The sequence below is a fragment of the Trachinotus anak genome, unplaced genomic scaffold (genome assembly GCF_046630095.1).
Source record: "Trachinotus anak isolate AG129_WGS33_773 ecotype Australia unplaced genomic scaffold, CSIRO_AGI_Tana_v1 ptg000001l, whole genome shotgun sequence".
NCBI classification, from domain to species: domain Eukaryota; kingdom Metazoa; phylum Chordata; class Actinopteri; order Carangiformes; family Carangidae; genus Trachinotus; species Trachinotus anak.
In genome coordinates, this window is record NW_027273852.1 from 11,395,751 (window position 1) to 11,413,381 (window position 17,631).

At 41.7% G+C, this 17,631-nt stretch overlaps 2 protein-coding genes across 5 annotated transcripts in view; one reads left to right on the top strand and one right to left on the bottom strand.

Moving 5' to 3' along the window:
* gsk3ba (glycogen synthase kinase 3 beta, genome duplicate a) overlaps nt 1–8,499 on the top strand; it is a 33,220-nt gene extending 24,721 nt beyond the window's left edge. Inside the window, exons 5-11 of one of the 2 annotated variants that reach the window (XM_071476345.1) lie at nt 1,506–1,636; nt 2,357–2,463; nt 2,719–2,816; nt 2,956–3,063; nt 3,956–4,142; nt 4,774–4,872; nt 5,221–8,499. In XM_071476345.1, coding sequence (XP_071332446.1) covers nt 1,506–1,636; nt 2,357–2,463; nt 2,719–2,816; nt 2,956–3,063; nt 3,956–4,142; nt 4,774–4,872; nt 5,221–5,291 — 801 coding nt within the window. In that variant the 3' untranslated portion in view covers nt 5,292–8,499. The remainder of the gene's footprint in view (nt 1–1,505; nt 1,637–2,356; nt 2,464–2,718; nt 2,817–2,955; nt 3,064–3,955; nt 4,143–4,773; nt 4,873–5,220) is intronic. The other variant, XM_071476353.1, reaches the window with a different exon arrangement.
* Nucleotides 8,500–9,132: 633 nt separating this feature from the next.
* Nucleotides 9,133–17,490, bottom strand: nr1i2 (nuclear receptor subfamily 1, group I, member 2). 3 transcript variants are annotated; one of them, XM_071476316.1, is made up of 9 exons: nt 17,338–17,490; nt 15,012–15,208; nt 13,612–13,742; nt 12,978–13,147; nt 12,566–12,897; nt 12,336–12,481; nt 10,173–10,289; nt 9,907–10,012; nt 9,133–9,818 (listed from the first exon to the last, which is right to left on the bottom strand). In XM_071476316.1, exons 1-9 carry the CDS (start codon nt 17,350–17,352, stop codon nt 9,665–9,667), a joined length of 1,368 nt encoding a protein of 455 aa, XP_071332417.1. In that variant the 5' UTR covers nt 17,353–17,490; the 3' UTR covers nt 9,133–9,664. The 3 variants fall into 3 exon arrangements, with proteins under 3 accessions (XP_071332417.1, XP_071332426.1, XP_071332435.1); XM_071476325.1 differs by lacking the exon at nt 17,338–17,490 and adding an exon at nt 16,290–16,722; XM_071476334.1 differs by lacking the exon at nt 17,338–17,490 and adding an exon at nt 16,238–16,722.
* Between the last annotated feature and the right edge of the window lie 141 nt (nt 17,491–17,631).

Below are 17,631 nucleotides of genomic sequence, written 5' to 3' on the forward strand. Positions count from 1 at the left end.
AAGCAAACTCCCACACAGTTTGTAATATGTAATGTATTATGTGATAATTATGAAGTTAATCACATCTTTGAAAATGTATATAAGAAGTATATATTAAATAAAAGTATCTTGGTATAAAATATGTGATTGATATGATATCAACATGATTTTCTTTCAGTATGGTAGTAATTCTGTGTTTTAGACATCTAATAACACGTCTCTGTAGAGTCTCAGTGAATTTGAAGGCGTAGGATGTGTTCAAACATCTAGCAGTAGTGCAGCCTCCTCGGACACCTGTACATGCCCTCTATATTTTTGGATGAACTGTGCAGAGTATAATGATTTAGTTTTTAAGACCTGGAGCCTAAAATATCCATAAATGAAACCACAGATTCTACATCACGTGTCTGAAATTCAAACCCATTCTACAAAATCCTCAGATGATCCACGGTGAGATGTTAACAAAAAAGAAATAATGTACTACTTTGATTTGAATCCCTATTCAACACCTGCTTAATAAGTAATTTATAAGCAATTTCAGACGCAAAATTTTCATCAAAAGTCTCACTGGCAAATTACCCTCTGTAGACACAATTCAATTTCAATTCAGTGCACTTTATTTCACCAGGCTAATCCACTCAGAGTCACCACTGCTACTGGTTACTTAAGGCTGTATTGATTTCCGCTGGGACTAGTTTTCAGTTTAATTAACTTTGTAAAATTAAACAGAAAAATAAATATCATTAAGAATCATTTGTAAAACAAACTAGGGAACTAGTAAACTGTCTGCTGTGTGTGTTTGCATGAGGTGCACACAGATCAGTTGTGGTTTTTGAAGTGTTTCTCTGGCTGTGACTGATATGTGAAACAAATGTGAGAATAATCTGCGAAGGCAAAACAATTCAGTACACATTGCCCATCTCTTCAGTCTAAATGAAAGTCCCACACAGCAAAAGAAGTACACGCAGTTACCTTTGTAACTACACACCAATATAAATATTCATTAGCACAGGAAACGTGGGATGAGAAGACCCGACACAAAGATGCAATTTTTTTGTCATCTCGCAAGAATATAATGACCTCACTATTTAAAATTCTGCGTACTTTAAAAGATTGGAAATGAAAGGTAAGCTTGTATTGCACAAGGAACATCAGGATCAGTTTTTGTGTACACGTGTCCCAATGTACCATCCAAAAAAACCCCAGTTTCTGATTAAATATGAGGAACTGCCGTGCAGTTGCAGAAACATGTTTTTATTTGACCTCTACCAGCCCTGGATAACAAGATTCAGGAGTTTGAAGAGGCAGCGAGTGACTTTGCTCTAAAATGTTATGTGCTTGACCGGGCTGAAATCGATTCTCGAGTGGTTGTTTCCAGACTTAAACCCTGTAGTGAAAACTGAGCTCGCTGTTTTGTGTAGTCATAACCTGTGTGTGTGTGTGTGTGTGTGTGTGTGTGTTTCTGTGTGTGTGTGTGTGTGTGTTTCTGTGTGTGTGTGTGTGTGTGTGTGTGTTTCTGTGTGTAGTTGTACATGTACCAGCTGTTCAGGAGCCTGGCCTACATCCATTCGTTTGGGATCTGCCATCGGGACATCAAACCCCAGAACCTGCTGCTGGATCCAGAGACTGCTGTGCTCAAACTCTGTGACTTTGGCAGGTGAGACGCAGTACGCACGTCTTGTCAGGTTTAGGCAGCAGTGGTTTTTCCTGGCAGTTAAAGGAACAGTGTGACATTTTGGAAAATACAACTATTCACTTTCTTGCATTAGATAAGGAGATCAGTACCACTCTCATATCTGTATAGTAAATGTGAAGCTACGACAAGGCCAGGAAATAATCTGACACAAGGTCGTCTGTAGTGCTGCAACTTTTACACTTTTTAATTAATGAACTTCAGAGGTGCTGTGAGGCAGATTTCCTCACCTGAGGATGAGCCAAGTCGCACGTTCCCAGGCTTTATACTAAGCCAAGCTAAGCTAACTGGCTGCTGCATGTAGCCTCATATTTACCACACAGACATAAGAATGGTATCAACCACAAGTGTATTTCCCAAAATGCTCAACTGTTCCTTTACAGACTCTGATCCTTAAGTCGACTCTGTAAAATGTTAATATTGTCGCAGGCCTATGGGTAATGATGTATGCACCAACTGATGGCTTCAGTGTGAGTTCCTGACGACAGCTGATACTGATACAGCCAGTATCATTTGGAATAAACATGTGGGCAGTATTTTAGCTCTCTCAAATCAAAAGGCTTCTCTTTGGGTTCATATTTCCTTTCTTTTGGCCCAAATGCAACAGAGTATTGTGATGGTGATGCCGACGATGACGATGTCGACGATGATGATGATGATGATGTGCTTTGATTCTGTGTGCAGTGCTAAGCAGCTGGTCCGTGGAGAGCCAAACGTGTCCTACATCTGCTCTCGCTACTATCGCGCCCCTGAGCTCATTTTTGGTGCCACTGACTACACCTCCAGCATAGGTAGGCTGACTCCAGCTGTCACAGTCATCCTTTAACCCTTAAGCCTCTTACTGAGCTGAAGCTCCACACACAAATGAATTTATTGCATGTTACATGTGATTTATTTGGTTGTAACACATACTGTCAAAGAGAATAAAATGTCGTTCATCCAGACTGTGCAATAATAAGATAAGACCAGTGGATTATGGTCATGTCTGCCCGTCTTTTGCTTGAATCCTCCTCTTTTTCCTTTTGGTGACCTGCCTTTTCCTTTAGATGTGTGGTCAGCCGGCTGCGTACTGGCAGAGCTGTTGCTAGGGCAACCAATCTTCCCTGGTGACAGTGGAGTGGATCAGTTGGTTGAAATTATCAAGGTAACGACTGGGGTAGCCCACGGGGCGAAAAGCCTTCATATACCACACTAAAGAGGTCTTCTTCTTTTTCTAAAGTGACGAGAGAATTCAAGTTAAAGACGTTAAATGTTCCATCTCCCATCTGTCGTGTTCTGTGCAGGTCCTCGGCACCCCAACCCGAGAGCAGATCCGTGAGATGAACCCCAACTACACTGAGTTCAAATTCCCCCAGATCAAGGCACATCCTTGGACTAAGGTGAGTCAACAGGTACAGGAGCCCTTTTATTTCTCTAAGATCCACCGCTACAGCACATTTCCATGCCTGCATGTCACTCTACAGCCATCCAACCTCATCACCTCCATCCAACAGAGCTGCATTCGGACTCAACAGCCCCACATTTGCCTTGAGTTTTTTTTTTTTTATAGACCCCTTGAAGAAGGACTAATAGAAATAGTGGATATGCAGTTTCTAGGATAAAGACGGTTTTCATCAAACTTTTCTAAATGAAAAAAACTTTAAGAAACTTTAAAACTTTAATTTAGCTTCTTTTCATCTTCCATTTTTCTTTGAGAGAAAGAAATCCTGCAGCCACAATATTTTTAAAAGCTTTTCAGGTCCTGTTGTTGATATTGACAAATGCGTGTCCATCAAGCTCCCTTTGTTGTTAAGAATTTGTTGCACAACATTTTCTCCCATGAAAAGCAGCATGAGGGAGGAACGTTTTTTATATATCTAATCAGTGTCTTTACCAAGGCTGATCAACACGTTTTAGCGCGGGTTACTGAGGACGAGAGCCTGCTCTCCTTCAGTCTGATAATAACACCTGAACCCATCTTTGACAAACTGATGCATGTTTTAAGTCATGCAGGGTATAAAACAGGTGGTAAAAGGGACATCCGCCCCTCCTGACTTCCCCTCAGCAGTCCAACCCACAGCTCTTCCATTGGATAAGAGTCATCCAATCAGCAGGCAGCAGCGGGCCCACCTGTTTGTCAGTCTGCCTGCTGTCGTCGGTCTCACTGATTCATCCCCAGCCCTTCATACAAACAGCTACATTTCATGTGTGTGTGTGTGTGTGTCAGTAACACTGAAATGTCTGGACAACACTGTGAAATAGACTCCGCTGACTCCATCTCTCCTGCGTCTGATTGGCGTTCAGGTGTTCCGGCCGCGTACGCCTCCGGAGGCCATTGCCCTGTGCTCTCGCCTACTGGAGTACACGCCCACGGCCCGCCTCACCCCTCTAGAGGCCTGCGCACACTCCTTCTTTGACGAGCTGCGCGACCCCAACGTCAAACTGCCCAACGGGAGAGAGAAGCCCTCCCTCTTCAACTTCACCACCCAAGGTACGCACACAGAAGCGCCACTGAAAACACATCCATTATATATGTACTATAGAGGAAGAAGAGGTGCCATTAAGTGTCATTTTTGCTGTGTAAATATATTTGAAAACAGTTATTAAAATTAAGAAGGCGTTGTGGGCTCATTCTTTCAGTGCTGTCTAGGGTGAACAATGATTGACGGAACCAATTTATATCCAAAGATCTGCCTTGTCATTTACCTCCAACTGCACGTCAGGCTGAAATCATTCTTAGTGTTCAATAAGAGCGGTTGTCTGCAGGAAACCCTCAGCCCAGTCTGACACTAATCTCTTTAGATTTTAGTTCAGGGTTTCACTCATAATTATTTATTGCAACAACAAAATAAAACTCTGGGGGGAACTCTGAGTGTGTTACTTGTATCACAAGTCAGAAATGATCCTTGTTGTGAGAGGTGAACACTGACGGCTGTGGTTCCGCAGTCTGCCTCAGCCTTCTTCTGTGAATGGGTGTTGACATGTCGTGCCAGAACTAGCTTATACCTGCACTTTAGTGTCCGACTTGTTACTTGTAACTTGTATGTGTCTGTTATCCAGGAGTCACAGGTAGCTTCGTAAAAACATGACATGACAACATATCTCTTTCTTCCTGTTTTCAGAGTTATCCAGTAATCCCTCTTTGGCCTCCATACTCATCCCGGCCCATGCTCGCAGCCAGGCCGCCGCCTCTACCCCAACCAACGCCTCTGCCACTACAGGTCAGAGCAACGCTTCCTGCAGCGGGCGACTGTTTTCTGTGTTTATCAGTTTAAAGCGCTGGCAGTGGCTTAATGCTGATGTGTTGTAGTATCACACAGACAAGCATTGTGAGCACTAAATGCTTCCATGCAAGTTTTTTGCTTTGAGCAGTGGACTTATCTAACATACTGGCACAGTTTCACATATTTACACCTGGGAGCTGCTCAGTACACGGTGTGACTGAGCTCACAGCAGTGGTACATTTTCCCAGTCCACTCTGGGAGTGTTGTAAAGGTACTGATGAACACACTGTCTTTTCCTTTATGCCCTCATTGTGTCTCCTAACAAAAACCTCTTCCTGTCCATAGACGGTAGCAGCACAGAGCGAGGTCCCAGCACCACCACCGCCTCTGCCTCGGCATCCAACTCCACCTCCTGAGCCCACAGACCACCTGCCCCGCCCCGGTCTCAGCCCCAGCCCACGGCCTCTCCATTGCCCCGGCCAGGGGGTGAGCTCTGCTCAGCTCTGCTCTGCCCTGCTCCCCTCCCTGACGGCAGTGGAGCGATGCTGACGCAGTCCGGGTTCAACAGCTAGACAACAGCCCTACGCGACCACAACCACAAACCGAGCGTCCCTTATCTGCCTCTTTTATCCCCGACCGGCCCCTCCCTCCAGCTGTTTGAACTCTACTCCATCCTCCATCAAAGACGTGTCTCCGTGCTCTTTCAACGGGGAAGCAATGCGCAGGGCCAAAGGTGTTGTCGACTGTACTATTGATAAAAGTACACTGTACATGTATACACAATGCTAGCCTGCTAATGTTTGTAAGAGGACAATCTGTAGAAAAAGTCCTAAGCTGTTCCCCTTGGCCCTCTCCCTGACTCCTGGTGTCCTCCCCTGCATCGTTCCATTTTTCTGCATCCCCGTCTTCTGACCTCTGACCCCTGTGTGCCCTGGCCCGGCCCCCAGCCCCCCCCACCCCACCCCCCTCCCCCTTGCCCCCGCCCCCGCCCCCGCCCCTTTGGTTCCTCCTGTAGTGCATGGCCTGAGTATGGTTAGGATCACCTGGGGGGTCGCCACCCTCTCACTTCTCACCTCCACTTCCGCAGACAAGGCATGAGGCTCACGCACGCGTATACACACAGACACACTCACGAAACACACACTCACTCACACACACACACACACACAGCCCTCACACACATGGATGCATGACGATCCTGATGTATGTGGAAAGAAGCAGTCCACTTGCGGGGATAACGTTTGGACAGGTTGTTGTAATTTTTTTTTTTTTTTTCTTTGCCTGGGGTTGTTTTTAAATGGTTAGCAAGCTGTTTTACTCGACCTTGTTTTTAATTTTTGTTTTGTACTCCAGGGCAGATGTTTTTGGATTGCCATGTGCGATGGATGTGACATGTATCTGGTCCTGTGTGCTTGTATAATATATACATACAATACAAAACAAACATGCATACATACACAGTTTATATATTACTTTTCCCTATGTATAAAAAGTATATATAGATATATGTATATTAACTACAATGGTTCAGAAATCATTTATGGTGAGCTCATATCTGGCAGAGCAGTGGCAATATTTGCTGCTGCCTAAAGACAATAGATATAGATATGGTGGTGTTTTTTTTTTTGGTTTTTTTGTTTTGGTTTTTTTTTTTGTCTTTTGTTTGTCGCTGGAGTGTGGTTAGATTCCAGCCGTCACTTCCCTGGTCTCCTGTGTCGTCTGTATTAAGGCTGTAGATGGGTTTAGGGCACTGCTCTATTCCCTGTCTTTGTACCGACTCTGTCTGTAACAGTGTTTCTGTGACAGTGCAGCGTCTAGACAAACATCTTCCTCTTTCTCTCTGTCTCTGTGAACAATTTCAAGATGTCTCTGAACACTTTCCTTTCCTCAACTCTCTGAGAAGTCTCAGCGGTGGTCCTCGGCTCGCCACTGACTTCCTCATGTGTTGTGACCACTGACTGAAGTGTTAGCCTAGCGTTCTTTCTCCTCCACCTGCCGCACATAGAGCCACTTGGTACAGTCTGTCGAAGCGTCTTATTTACAGAGAATACTCACTACATTTTAAAGAAAAGAAAAGAAAAGAAAAAAAGCTGAATTTGTATATACAGTATAAATGCTCCTCACCAAAATTCTGACTTGTATGACTTGTATGTTGTTTTTTATGTTGTTATGTTGATTATTTTTTCCATGTTGTGTTCAAGGTATGTATATATGCAGACCCATGTACTGTTTATCAGCAAAAACAAAGATGACAAAGGGTAGGGAAAGACATAAAAAAAGATGAAAAAAAAAAAAAAAAAAGAGAATCAGGGCAAAACTGATGTTGTTTATGGATATTGTAGATGATGATAATGATCAGCTTTATCCAGCCATATGTTCAATCTTACCTGTACAGTACAGTAGATGACAGCTGTATTATTGTAACAAGAACTAGTCATGTATAGTGTAACTATAGTTTGGAGTGCCTTTGCTTTCATACACCTTCGCCTTGTCCCCCCCCCCCCCCCCCCCCCCCCCCCCACCCTCACCTGGCCCACGCCATCACCCACCCCCACCCACCCCGATATTGTGACTCTCCCTTTGGTGCTGTTGAATGTCCTGCTATCCTGCAACACACTCGCACATGCACACACACGCACGCTCTTCCACTTGATTTTCAACCCCCCCTCCACCCGCACCTCTTTCCCCCTTTTTCATTGCACACTTAATGTAATATACAGACATTGTTAATTGTAAGGATATTTTCCTTAACTGAAGATAAAGTAGACAAGTGTTTATTTTAATAGATGTTTTATCTTGGACACACAAAATGCACGCACAAACATGTATACCACAGTCCTGGCACGGACTCCCGGGCATGAAGTGGGTGGGTGGGTTGGCGGGAGGGGTGGTGTGGATGGCAGCAGGGTTTAAAAAAAGGCCTCATATACTGTATATATATAATACAGTACAGTTTCTGTATTACTCACAGTGTTGGTTCTGTTACCAAAGCCAAACTATGATGTAGTTGTGATGAGCCATCCTCAGAGGCAATAATGTATTCTGACTCTCTTCTTCTTCTTCTCTGGATATTTTGTTGTTTCTCTGTCCTCTTGCTTGTTTCTCCTCCCTGTCTGCATATTTCGGGGGGAATTCAGTAGCACCTAAAGGGGTCGAGTCATGTAGCCTTTCTCCTGTCTCCTGCTTGCTGTAATTTTGCATTCATGAACGTGTTGCTACCCTCCACCAGCCAGTCTGACCACTTCACCCTACCCCTAACTCCAGTTCAATGAAAACACCACAAAAGTTACCAAAAAAGAAGACATGTGTATACATACTAGTATATTATTATACTGGCATGTATACCAGTTCATTATGCTAACTGGGTTAAACTGGGGTTAAAGAAAAGAAAAGTCATAGAAAATACTACAAAAACATCCTGTATAACAGTACTACTACTTGAATGCCTCCATTTGTGACTGAAATTTTTATTTCATTTGTTTTTTTGTTTTTTTTTCTTTTGTTCTGTGAAGGTATGCTAAATGTGCGCCTCTGTAAATACTCCCTCTGCGTGCTCTGAGGAATAGTTCCCTGGTACTGTAATTTGCATTAAATAAAGAGTAGGATAGCCTGGAAATGATATAACTCTGTCTGTTACATCTTCTTCCAGTGAGTGTGCTTTTGTCTCTCTATAAAAGCCCATTAAATTAACTTTGTAAAGCAAACTTCCTGTCAGGGCCGATGTGCCTGAAGTCACTCAGAGTACAGTTTTGGTTGCAAGTGCATCAAAATTTGAAAGAATGAAGTAATTTTGCTCTTATTCTTGGATATAAAACACAATCAAATGGTCACATTTGTTCACAGCCTCTGACACATCACCCCTGGACACCTCCTGTTAATACTAACTCTGTACAGTACATACTACATATTATTTGGCATAGTTTGTCCTTCAGCAGTTTACAAAAATATCAACTTTTGTCACTGCAGCCTGCCCTGAAGATTCATGTTTATTAAACTTAACTAAAAGTTATGTTAAGCGTCTTTATAGAAAGCTTCTAAGCCCCCTCTCCCTTCTTCTTTTTTTTTTTTTTTTAAACTAATAAGTCAAATTTTAGAACCAATCTTAAAACTTTTACACGCACTAGATCTCTGCAGTGGACCAACAGACCAGACCTTATTTAATGGCTTATCCTTTGAGTAATTATAACCACAGGGGGGCACTGTTTTTCTTGCTGCTGTTGACCCTGAAGGCACCATCATTCGCTTCACTCTGAGGAGCACTTTTAGTCAGTTTTATTTAAAATAAGTGCAGAGCATTTTTGTTTTACATGATCAAAACACAAAACTAAACACAACCTGAGGTAACAAATGTAAAAAGCAAAGATTGTCTTTGCAACTGCAGCTCTTTTTCATTCTCTGAGAAAATAAACACTTCACGGTCTTGGACAATTCTGTGTGAGGTTTCCAAAAAAAAAAAAAAAAAAAACATTAACCCTCCCAAGTTGAGGTCAACAGTCATTCATTGACCCACAATATGTATTTAGTGTAAGTTAAAAAAAATAACAGAAATAACAAATTCCCCACAATCCAACAGTGTTGTAACTAGTTAAAGAATTTTTTTTTAAGTGTTTTCTTTGACCTGCAGTTTGTGTGCAGGGGACAGGTGATAGTTTGCATTTCAGCGGGTTATAACTAACTTCAAGAATACCAAGGAGCACTTTCGGCTGGTTTCCAGTTTGAGGTCTCCATCATTAGATAACAGAGGTGGACCCAGAGTGCTTGAGCTGTCCATGTACAGTAGGTGTCTGTATCAGAAGTCATCACAGGAGTTTTTACTGACCACCTCCAATATGAGAGGAGAGATGTCGGGCTGGATGTCCTGGATCTGCAGAACCTGTTTGCTGTACTCCTCAGTCATTGTTCTCATCTCTGTAAGGCAGGACATCACTTTCGGGTACAGCAAGCTGGAGTAGCAGAGGAAATAAAGGCAGATCAGTATGTGAAAGGTTTCCGACTGAACTGACTAAGTGTGACATTTGGTATTTCTCTCACTGTCTTTCTGGGCCAGTTCTCTTGCAGTCAATCCAAGTTTTTAGTGTCAGCGCCAAGTTTTCATGAAGTTCATCAATCACACTGTGTTGCTGCACACCAGGACGATCTGATGGGCCGAATAACAGAAGATCTACTTAATAACAAATCTCTGAAAGTACATTTTTATGCTTGGCTGGATACAAACGCAAACTGTTTCTGGGGTTTAAATATTTACAGGGTTCATAAATGATTTATTAGAAAGGACTGGGATGAACTGATGCCGGTACCTGGAGAAAACAGGGACATGGCCTGCATGAGAACATACTCTTCCTCCTGCAGGCCCAGTTTGCGTAGTGTGTGGTGGAATTTGAACAGAGGCTCCAGCAAGAGCGGCTGGAAACCCGCTACAGAGCAAAGGAGAGCAGAGGTCAGTTACAGGACAGCAAAGCTTTTATTGTGAAACAGGAAATGCGGATATGACTCACTGAGTGCAATTAACTCAACAAACAACAACAAAGTGGAATCAGTTTGAATTAATAATGAGTGAGAACAGCATTTCTGGCATGACTGCCAAATCACCATCACACCCATTACTTTCTTTCTTCCAGCCTTTTTTGGGACTGTGCACAAAGAACATACACAGTCTGCTGCTGTTTTGTGAAAACAGCCTTTTCTTTGAGGATTTCAAGATATTCAAGTAAGTAATATAATAGAGATGTAACAAAATAATTGTTTTCTTAATATCATTGTTTTCTTAATATCAATATTCTTGTGCCAAAAGTTAAATTAACTCTATTAGATAACTAAGTGTTATGTAAGGCTGAATTCCTGCACACTCTCACCACTGAGTTTATTAGTAGTTCAGTGGTAATTTAGTATGACAATTAAACATTGTTGGTATGGTTACATGTAGTTTAATACACCTTCAGATTACATATGATTACACTTCCTTTAATGGTTGTTTCTATGCATTTACATAAATAAAAACTAAATAACTTTTCTCTTTAAAAACATCAGACAAGCAAAATAAAGTGCAATAGGCATTAAATAGAATAATTGGTAACTGGAATAAATATGGTTGATAAAAAGGTATGTATGTGTAGGCCTAAAAAGTACCTAACACACTGACCTAGATTTGTGGAAAAATCGAGAACATGGCTATGTTTATTTTAAAATGTCCAAACTATTTCATGTATTCTGAATTATCACCTAATCCTAAATATCCTGTCAAGCTTTTGAGAGACAATGCACAGTAACAATGTTACAGGGAGTATCTGCATTTTGTTTTATTTTTAGAAACAGAGCAGGCAACACCAGTTTGACCACATTATGGCGAATGTTCCTCCAGGAGTCATGTTACACTTGCGATGATAAGATAAACATACATTATCTATAAACATGTCCAGAGCATGAAATTTGCATTTATATTAGTGTTAGAAACTTCACATATAACTTTAAAGGTGCAAGGCAAATGGAAACCAACACAAATGAGCTGAGAAACGCCTCCACAGTGACTCCTTCATGAGCACACAAAAAAACGTTTTTGACAAAGATCACGCAGGAATGGAAATTTCAGTGTGCAGGCGTTTCTGTCAGATGAGCTACATCTGCAAATCAAAGGTGCCCAACATGTCTGAAGCTCCTTTTGTCTACATTACTTTCACAATCTGTCAGCTATAACCTAGATTCCTTACATACAGGACTTAGTGTTCCTTTGTGTTGCTGCTTTTTTAATCGACAACCAATAACAGTTTTTTTAAATCCAATCCATGCCAGGTAATTGAATGTATTTTATGTTAATTAGACTTGATCAAATTTACTGTGGCACTGTCTAAATCGGAAGGATGCCACAATTACTGATACTTCTTTACTTATCACTTATCGCACACTAAAATGTGTTTTGACCACGACGAACACTGACAAATCTAGTGACACTTCAGCCTCCACATGATTCCACCTCTTTCTTTACACAATGGACCAAATTGCTACTTGTCAATGCAATTAGTCACTTGTCGTGAAGAAACCACATAGAACCCCCCCCCCCCCCCCCCCCCCCCCAATCCAAGCTTGTTTCCAGCAGCAGGTACTTAGCAGCAAACAGCAGACAGACATAGTGGTGCTAAAGATCTAGAGAATTCCCGCTACAGAAGAAGGAGAGCAAAAGGGGGCTAAGGTAAAATTTAGACTTACACTAATTAAGTTTCTAGAAACACAGCCCCAAATGAATGCTATGCTTGCTCTGTGTCTGTGTTAAAAAAAAAAATTAATGAATACTCTCAGAGGTTAGTAAATATTTTAAAATTACTGAAGAATGTAATGTAGTTCCTGTTTGCATCCAAGCAAGGGTTTTTTTTATATGCATGTACTAATCTGTGTGTTTTCAAACAGGACAGGAGAAGCGACTGAGCCTGTCCCTCTAAATAAAAAGGCAGGCTTGTGTTCAGTCTCACCTCGTACAGCGTCATCTATACAGTATGTAATATGGCCACATTCCCAGATGCTTGTTTTTGCATTGAACACCATGTTGAAGCGGATCTGCATAATTTCAAATGTGGCCCCCTTCAAAAGAGCAATTTGGTCCCCCATGGTTAGAGACCTGGAAGAGACCAGATAATAGACATTAGTCATAAAAAACATTACGTGCTGAGACATATCTGGATATGCAGGGACATGCATTTACCTGAAGTCCTGTAGGCTTTTGGCAAAACTAATGATGTCATGGATCATATAAGTGGTGAGGTCAGTCACGTGTGGAAGAGCGGTAAAAACAGTGCTTTTTCTAACCTCTTCTTGTTGGTTCTCTTGCTTTTCACAGGAACCACAGAAACTGGAAGAGGAGTAAGAGGAAGAGGAGGAGGAGGAGAGGGAGTTGGCACATGGGGATGTTGTGGGGTCTGTGACAGATTTACTAGTTTTAGTGCAGATGTTTGTAGGGCAGTTGCTCAGAGGGTTGAAGGGCTCCCTTGTAGGCTGGTTGTACTCACTCACAGAGAGGATGATTCTGTCCATAGGCTACAAAAAAAACGTCAGACAAGTTAAGACAATGTGATGGGTGATGAACACCCTAAAGATGCTTGCAGTCATTCACACACCCTAAAGCCACTGAAGCTGGAAAATGTTGAGTCAAAAGTGCTGCGGTGGCCACAGAGTAGCTCCTGAATGGTTTCATTCTGCTGGGATGAAAGCTGTATTGGGGTGTCAATCATCTTTTTCTTCTTGATTCGGATCCTCCTCTCCAATACCTCCTCCTCAGACATGACCACTAGGGGGACACAAAAAAACCTGTATGTACCGTATGTCACCATACAAGTACAGATTACAGTGTAGAGTAGATCCAGCTTTATATTTTTTCATTACTCCTGCAATGACATTTTAAATTACACTTTTAATGCTGGATTGTGCTGAAATATTATAGCAAACAATGCAATTCAAGAAGTTTCTCTCTACACCAAAGAAGGTCTGAGGCTCAATTTTAAAAACTTTATTTTATACTCTTTATTTTACCTACTGCACATGATCAGGATGCTTATTGTCTTTTAATCAATCAATCAATACAAATGTATTGTTTATTACTGTTAAACATAGCATAATATGTAGTAGGCCTAATAATCAAATGATGAGCTCCTCACAACATCACATACTTTCTCACAGTACAGCATAAAATCACAAATAAACATTTGTCTTAAAACAACAGGGGATGATTTATTGTGTCTGGGTGTTACTCACTTTCTTTGCGCATGCCTATGGCCTGGCATTTTCTGAAGCGACAGGCCTGACATGACCGGCGGTTGTTTTTGGTTATACTGCATTTATTCAGGAGTGGACAGCGGAACTGCGTTGACCTCTTTATGGCACGCCTGAATTTTTTAAGAATCCACTTAGTAGCAGCTTATAAAGCATCAATCTGAAGTTAGAAATCACATTACATTAAAGTATTACTTTGGCCCATTCATGCGTCAGCCAGCACGGAAACTATGAGAAATCGAGAATAATGAATGGAAAACTAAAAGCATAGAATGAAACATATTCTCCCACACCAAATGATAACATCACACCATCTTTTGAGAAATCTATTGGCAACGCTAATGATTATATGATGTATATATGCATGTGAATGGTGGCAAAAACTTTTGTTCAGTTTATTTTCACCATAACATGACTACAGGAACTTGATGTACTGTCTTAAAAAGGTTGTTTTTTCTATTTTTTTGAATCTGACAAAGGGGTTAATAAAGTATCTATCTATCTATCTATCTATCTATCTATCTATCTATCTGTCTATCCATCTATCTATTTCCCTGTTATCTTTTACTATCTTTCAATATGTAATTTTGTTAATTGTATGAAAAGCTTTGATAACACCACATAAACGTGAGCATGTGTTTGCTGCTTCGCAAACTGGGACACAGTAAAGTTGTGTTGTTTTTTTCTCATAATTGTGCCTTTTGTTTCTAACAAAAAATGCATCTGAACAACTTAGTGAAAACTAGAAATTTACACGTGAGACATTTCTCAAACGTACTTACACTGTGTCTGATTCCACATCCTGTCAGTGAAGGACAAAAACATCAGGAACAGTGTTTTTCTGTTCAAAGACTACTGGAGTCAAACAGCATATTAATCCTACTCCAGCACTTTCAGCATGTGACCGTGCTTTACCTGGTTGCTGGAGTAATCGTTACTCATTCCCTCTGCCATCTATCTTCTCAAGTCTCAAGTCCCTCTAGTTAAATTTTGGCGCTTTTGTGTGGCTACATTACTTTGTGTATTTTTCTTAGATATTTAAATGTATTTATTAATGTATTTACAATTCCACATATGCTGTGCTGCACAGTATGAATTTCGATGAATGTGATGATTGAGGTTTCGTCCTGAGAAAACTGTAAACCAGTCTTCATGGCGAGTGATTCAGTTTCTTAGATTCAAGCCTACATACACATTTACAGCATATTCAAGACAGGTGAGCAGCATTTTCTCACCTCTGCCTAATATCACAGATGTTCATTTTGATTGTTAATAATTAATGCCAAAACCAGGGAGTAGAAATACAGAACAGAGCATCAGTGACTGGGATGAGGGAAAAGCTGCAGCTGATGGGTGAGAGCGGCGGAGTGAAACAACCTCACCTGAAGAAGCCCTTGCAGCCTTCGCATGTCAAGGCATTGAAGTGGTAACCTTTGGCCAGATCTCCACACACCCCGCAGGCTCTAGGCTCCTCATCGTCAGTCACCATTCCCTCTTCATCCTCTTCATCCTCTTCATTTTGCCTTGTGAGTGCCTCACGGATGGTCACTGCTCCGGTGGCCTTCTTGCTCATTCTCGCCTAAAGGGATCATTACACAATTTTACCATCACAAACTTTATACCGACTAACTGATTAAGTGCAACACTGATGCTGGAAGAACTGGCAGTAATTGTGGGAAGGGAGGTTTCAGTGTTAACAACCACCAGTACAAACAACACTGTGAGATCAAGCTTAGGCCTTCCCGCTCCTGGAAAATTGGTCTCAGTTTTTATCATACCAAATTAATTAAGAGAAGACATATGATCTGCAGCCCTGAGCTGTGATGCTCTCGCCTTCAAATATGATTATGATTTATATAATCATATTTTTTAATGAAGGTGCAGTGAAGCGTAAGAGTACAAGCTCAGCGGGGTCATTTAGGTCTATAAAAGTCTTTGATTCTTATCAACTCCCTGAGGCGAAATGGTCACAGTGAGGAACCATTTCAAACTAACTAACCAAATAACATTAAATAACACCAAGTGCTCTGTATTGCCTGGAAACTGCAGTAGTGCAGTAGTGAACAGTGCAGTTTTCTACAGGACTCAGCAGCCATGCAGTAACACTTCATGATGAAGTTGCCTGATGCTGTTCCACTGCTTGTCGAGCCTAGTTTTAGGCTTGTATCCAACACTGAAATCAGGTATAGAAATAGGACAAAGTGGCAACATGGCAAAAGAGGTTTTGATGAATTATTAGTAGAATTTAAAGCTTGTTGAATGCAGCTGAAGAGACAGACCTGAAGAAATTTGTTTTATGTAAAAAAAAAAAAAAATTAAGTGCTTTCAGTGTTAATGAATCAAAATGTAAATGCCATTATAAATCAAATCGCCCTGTGATTTATGACATGGTTATAATGTGCGTCTACCAACACAGCCGTGTTACAGTGTTTCACCCTGTCGATTCACAAGTAGCTTTGTTAAACCTTATTTTTGCCTTTGACTTTGCAGTCAGCGATAAGTTTGTGACACAGCAAATTTACATGTTTCATAACTTAAAAATAAAAAGTAAGAGACTCTCTGTCAACCTTTACGTAAACACCTGCCTTTACTAGCCCTCCTCTTTTACCTGGTGCAAGGCCGAGTGTTAATCAAAGCATGATCGAGATCATTCAACTCACTGATCTGGTGAGTCCAGATGTCCGAACAGCTGTATATGCAGTCCACAGGATTTGACCAGACAGTGGATCATGGGATTCGCTCAACACTCAACAGGCGACAACGAATATGGCATTGGCTCTTCCTGTTCTGCTGGATGTGCTGCTGCTAGACACTGGGCTGGCTGCTACATGCATGCCCCTCTGCAGCCCGCGGGGAGGCGGGGTTAGACGTCCAGCACCGCCCGCATCGTCTACAATCCGTCAGCTTGGCACCACTCGTGACCTCGACAACCCCGGAGCGGTGACGCGGGTTGTACGGATGAGTTCAGACCGGGTTACACTGCGACCCCGTGTTGAACTGTGCTGACAAATGGACATCTTGGAAATCTTTAAAGTCCTGCCCTGTCTCTGCCCTGTCTCTGCCCCACGCTGCATACGCCTATCACAGCAGCAAACGGTGAGATTTCTTCTTCTGTAGGCTGCATTTCTGAGAAGAACATTTCATGTCAGCTGTAGTTCAGACAGGTTCTGTGATCTTTTGATGGGACTTTACCACCATTTACTTTGCCTTTGGTTGTTTGAAGTCTTTCTGCCTTTAAGTGACAAGACTGTCTTTTGTCCAACAGTTCAACAGCATCACAAAGTACATCATGCAGTAGTATGATCATGCAGTTAAATAGAAAAAACTAAACATTACAGTTCCTGAAAGCGGGATTTATTGCAGTGTTGTGTTAGACTGCAGGATAATGACACGATGTCCCTGTCGGTGTGAGAATTGAAGGTCTAATATAAGACCTTCTTCAATCCCCACACCAACAATGTACACCGACAGGTGTAGTTTATATACTACAGAGCATTTTCTTCTGTGTCAATAAATGAATCAGTCACTCAGAAAGAAATTAACTCCATATGGGCTTAGTGGAGGGAAACTAACCGCAGCACTGATTTAAATATATTATATCATATATAATATAACTTTACTAAATATCCAGAGTGTAACCTGTGCCTTAGACGACCTCAACACCACTACGTTTTAGTTTTAAAGTGAAAACGATCTCTACACTGTCACCTGAGACGCATACATGTGACCATTCACGTGTACTGGGCCTGCGCAGGCCGGTGTAAACAGGAAGCAGACTGTCTTCTCTCAGTACCCAGCTGATTAGTTTCGGGAAAATACTATGAAGGAGAAAAAGGCAAAGACAGTTGTAGCGTTAACTCGCAGAATTTCACTGCACATTAGCAGCTAGCAAAGACAACGAGGCCAGTAACACCTGTAACTCGTTACTCATGTTGATTTCACCACTGGTCGTCGAGGCTGATAAGAACCAATCAGGGAGCGAGTGGGTGTGACTACGTCATC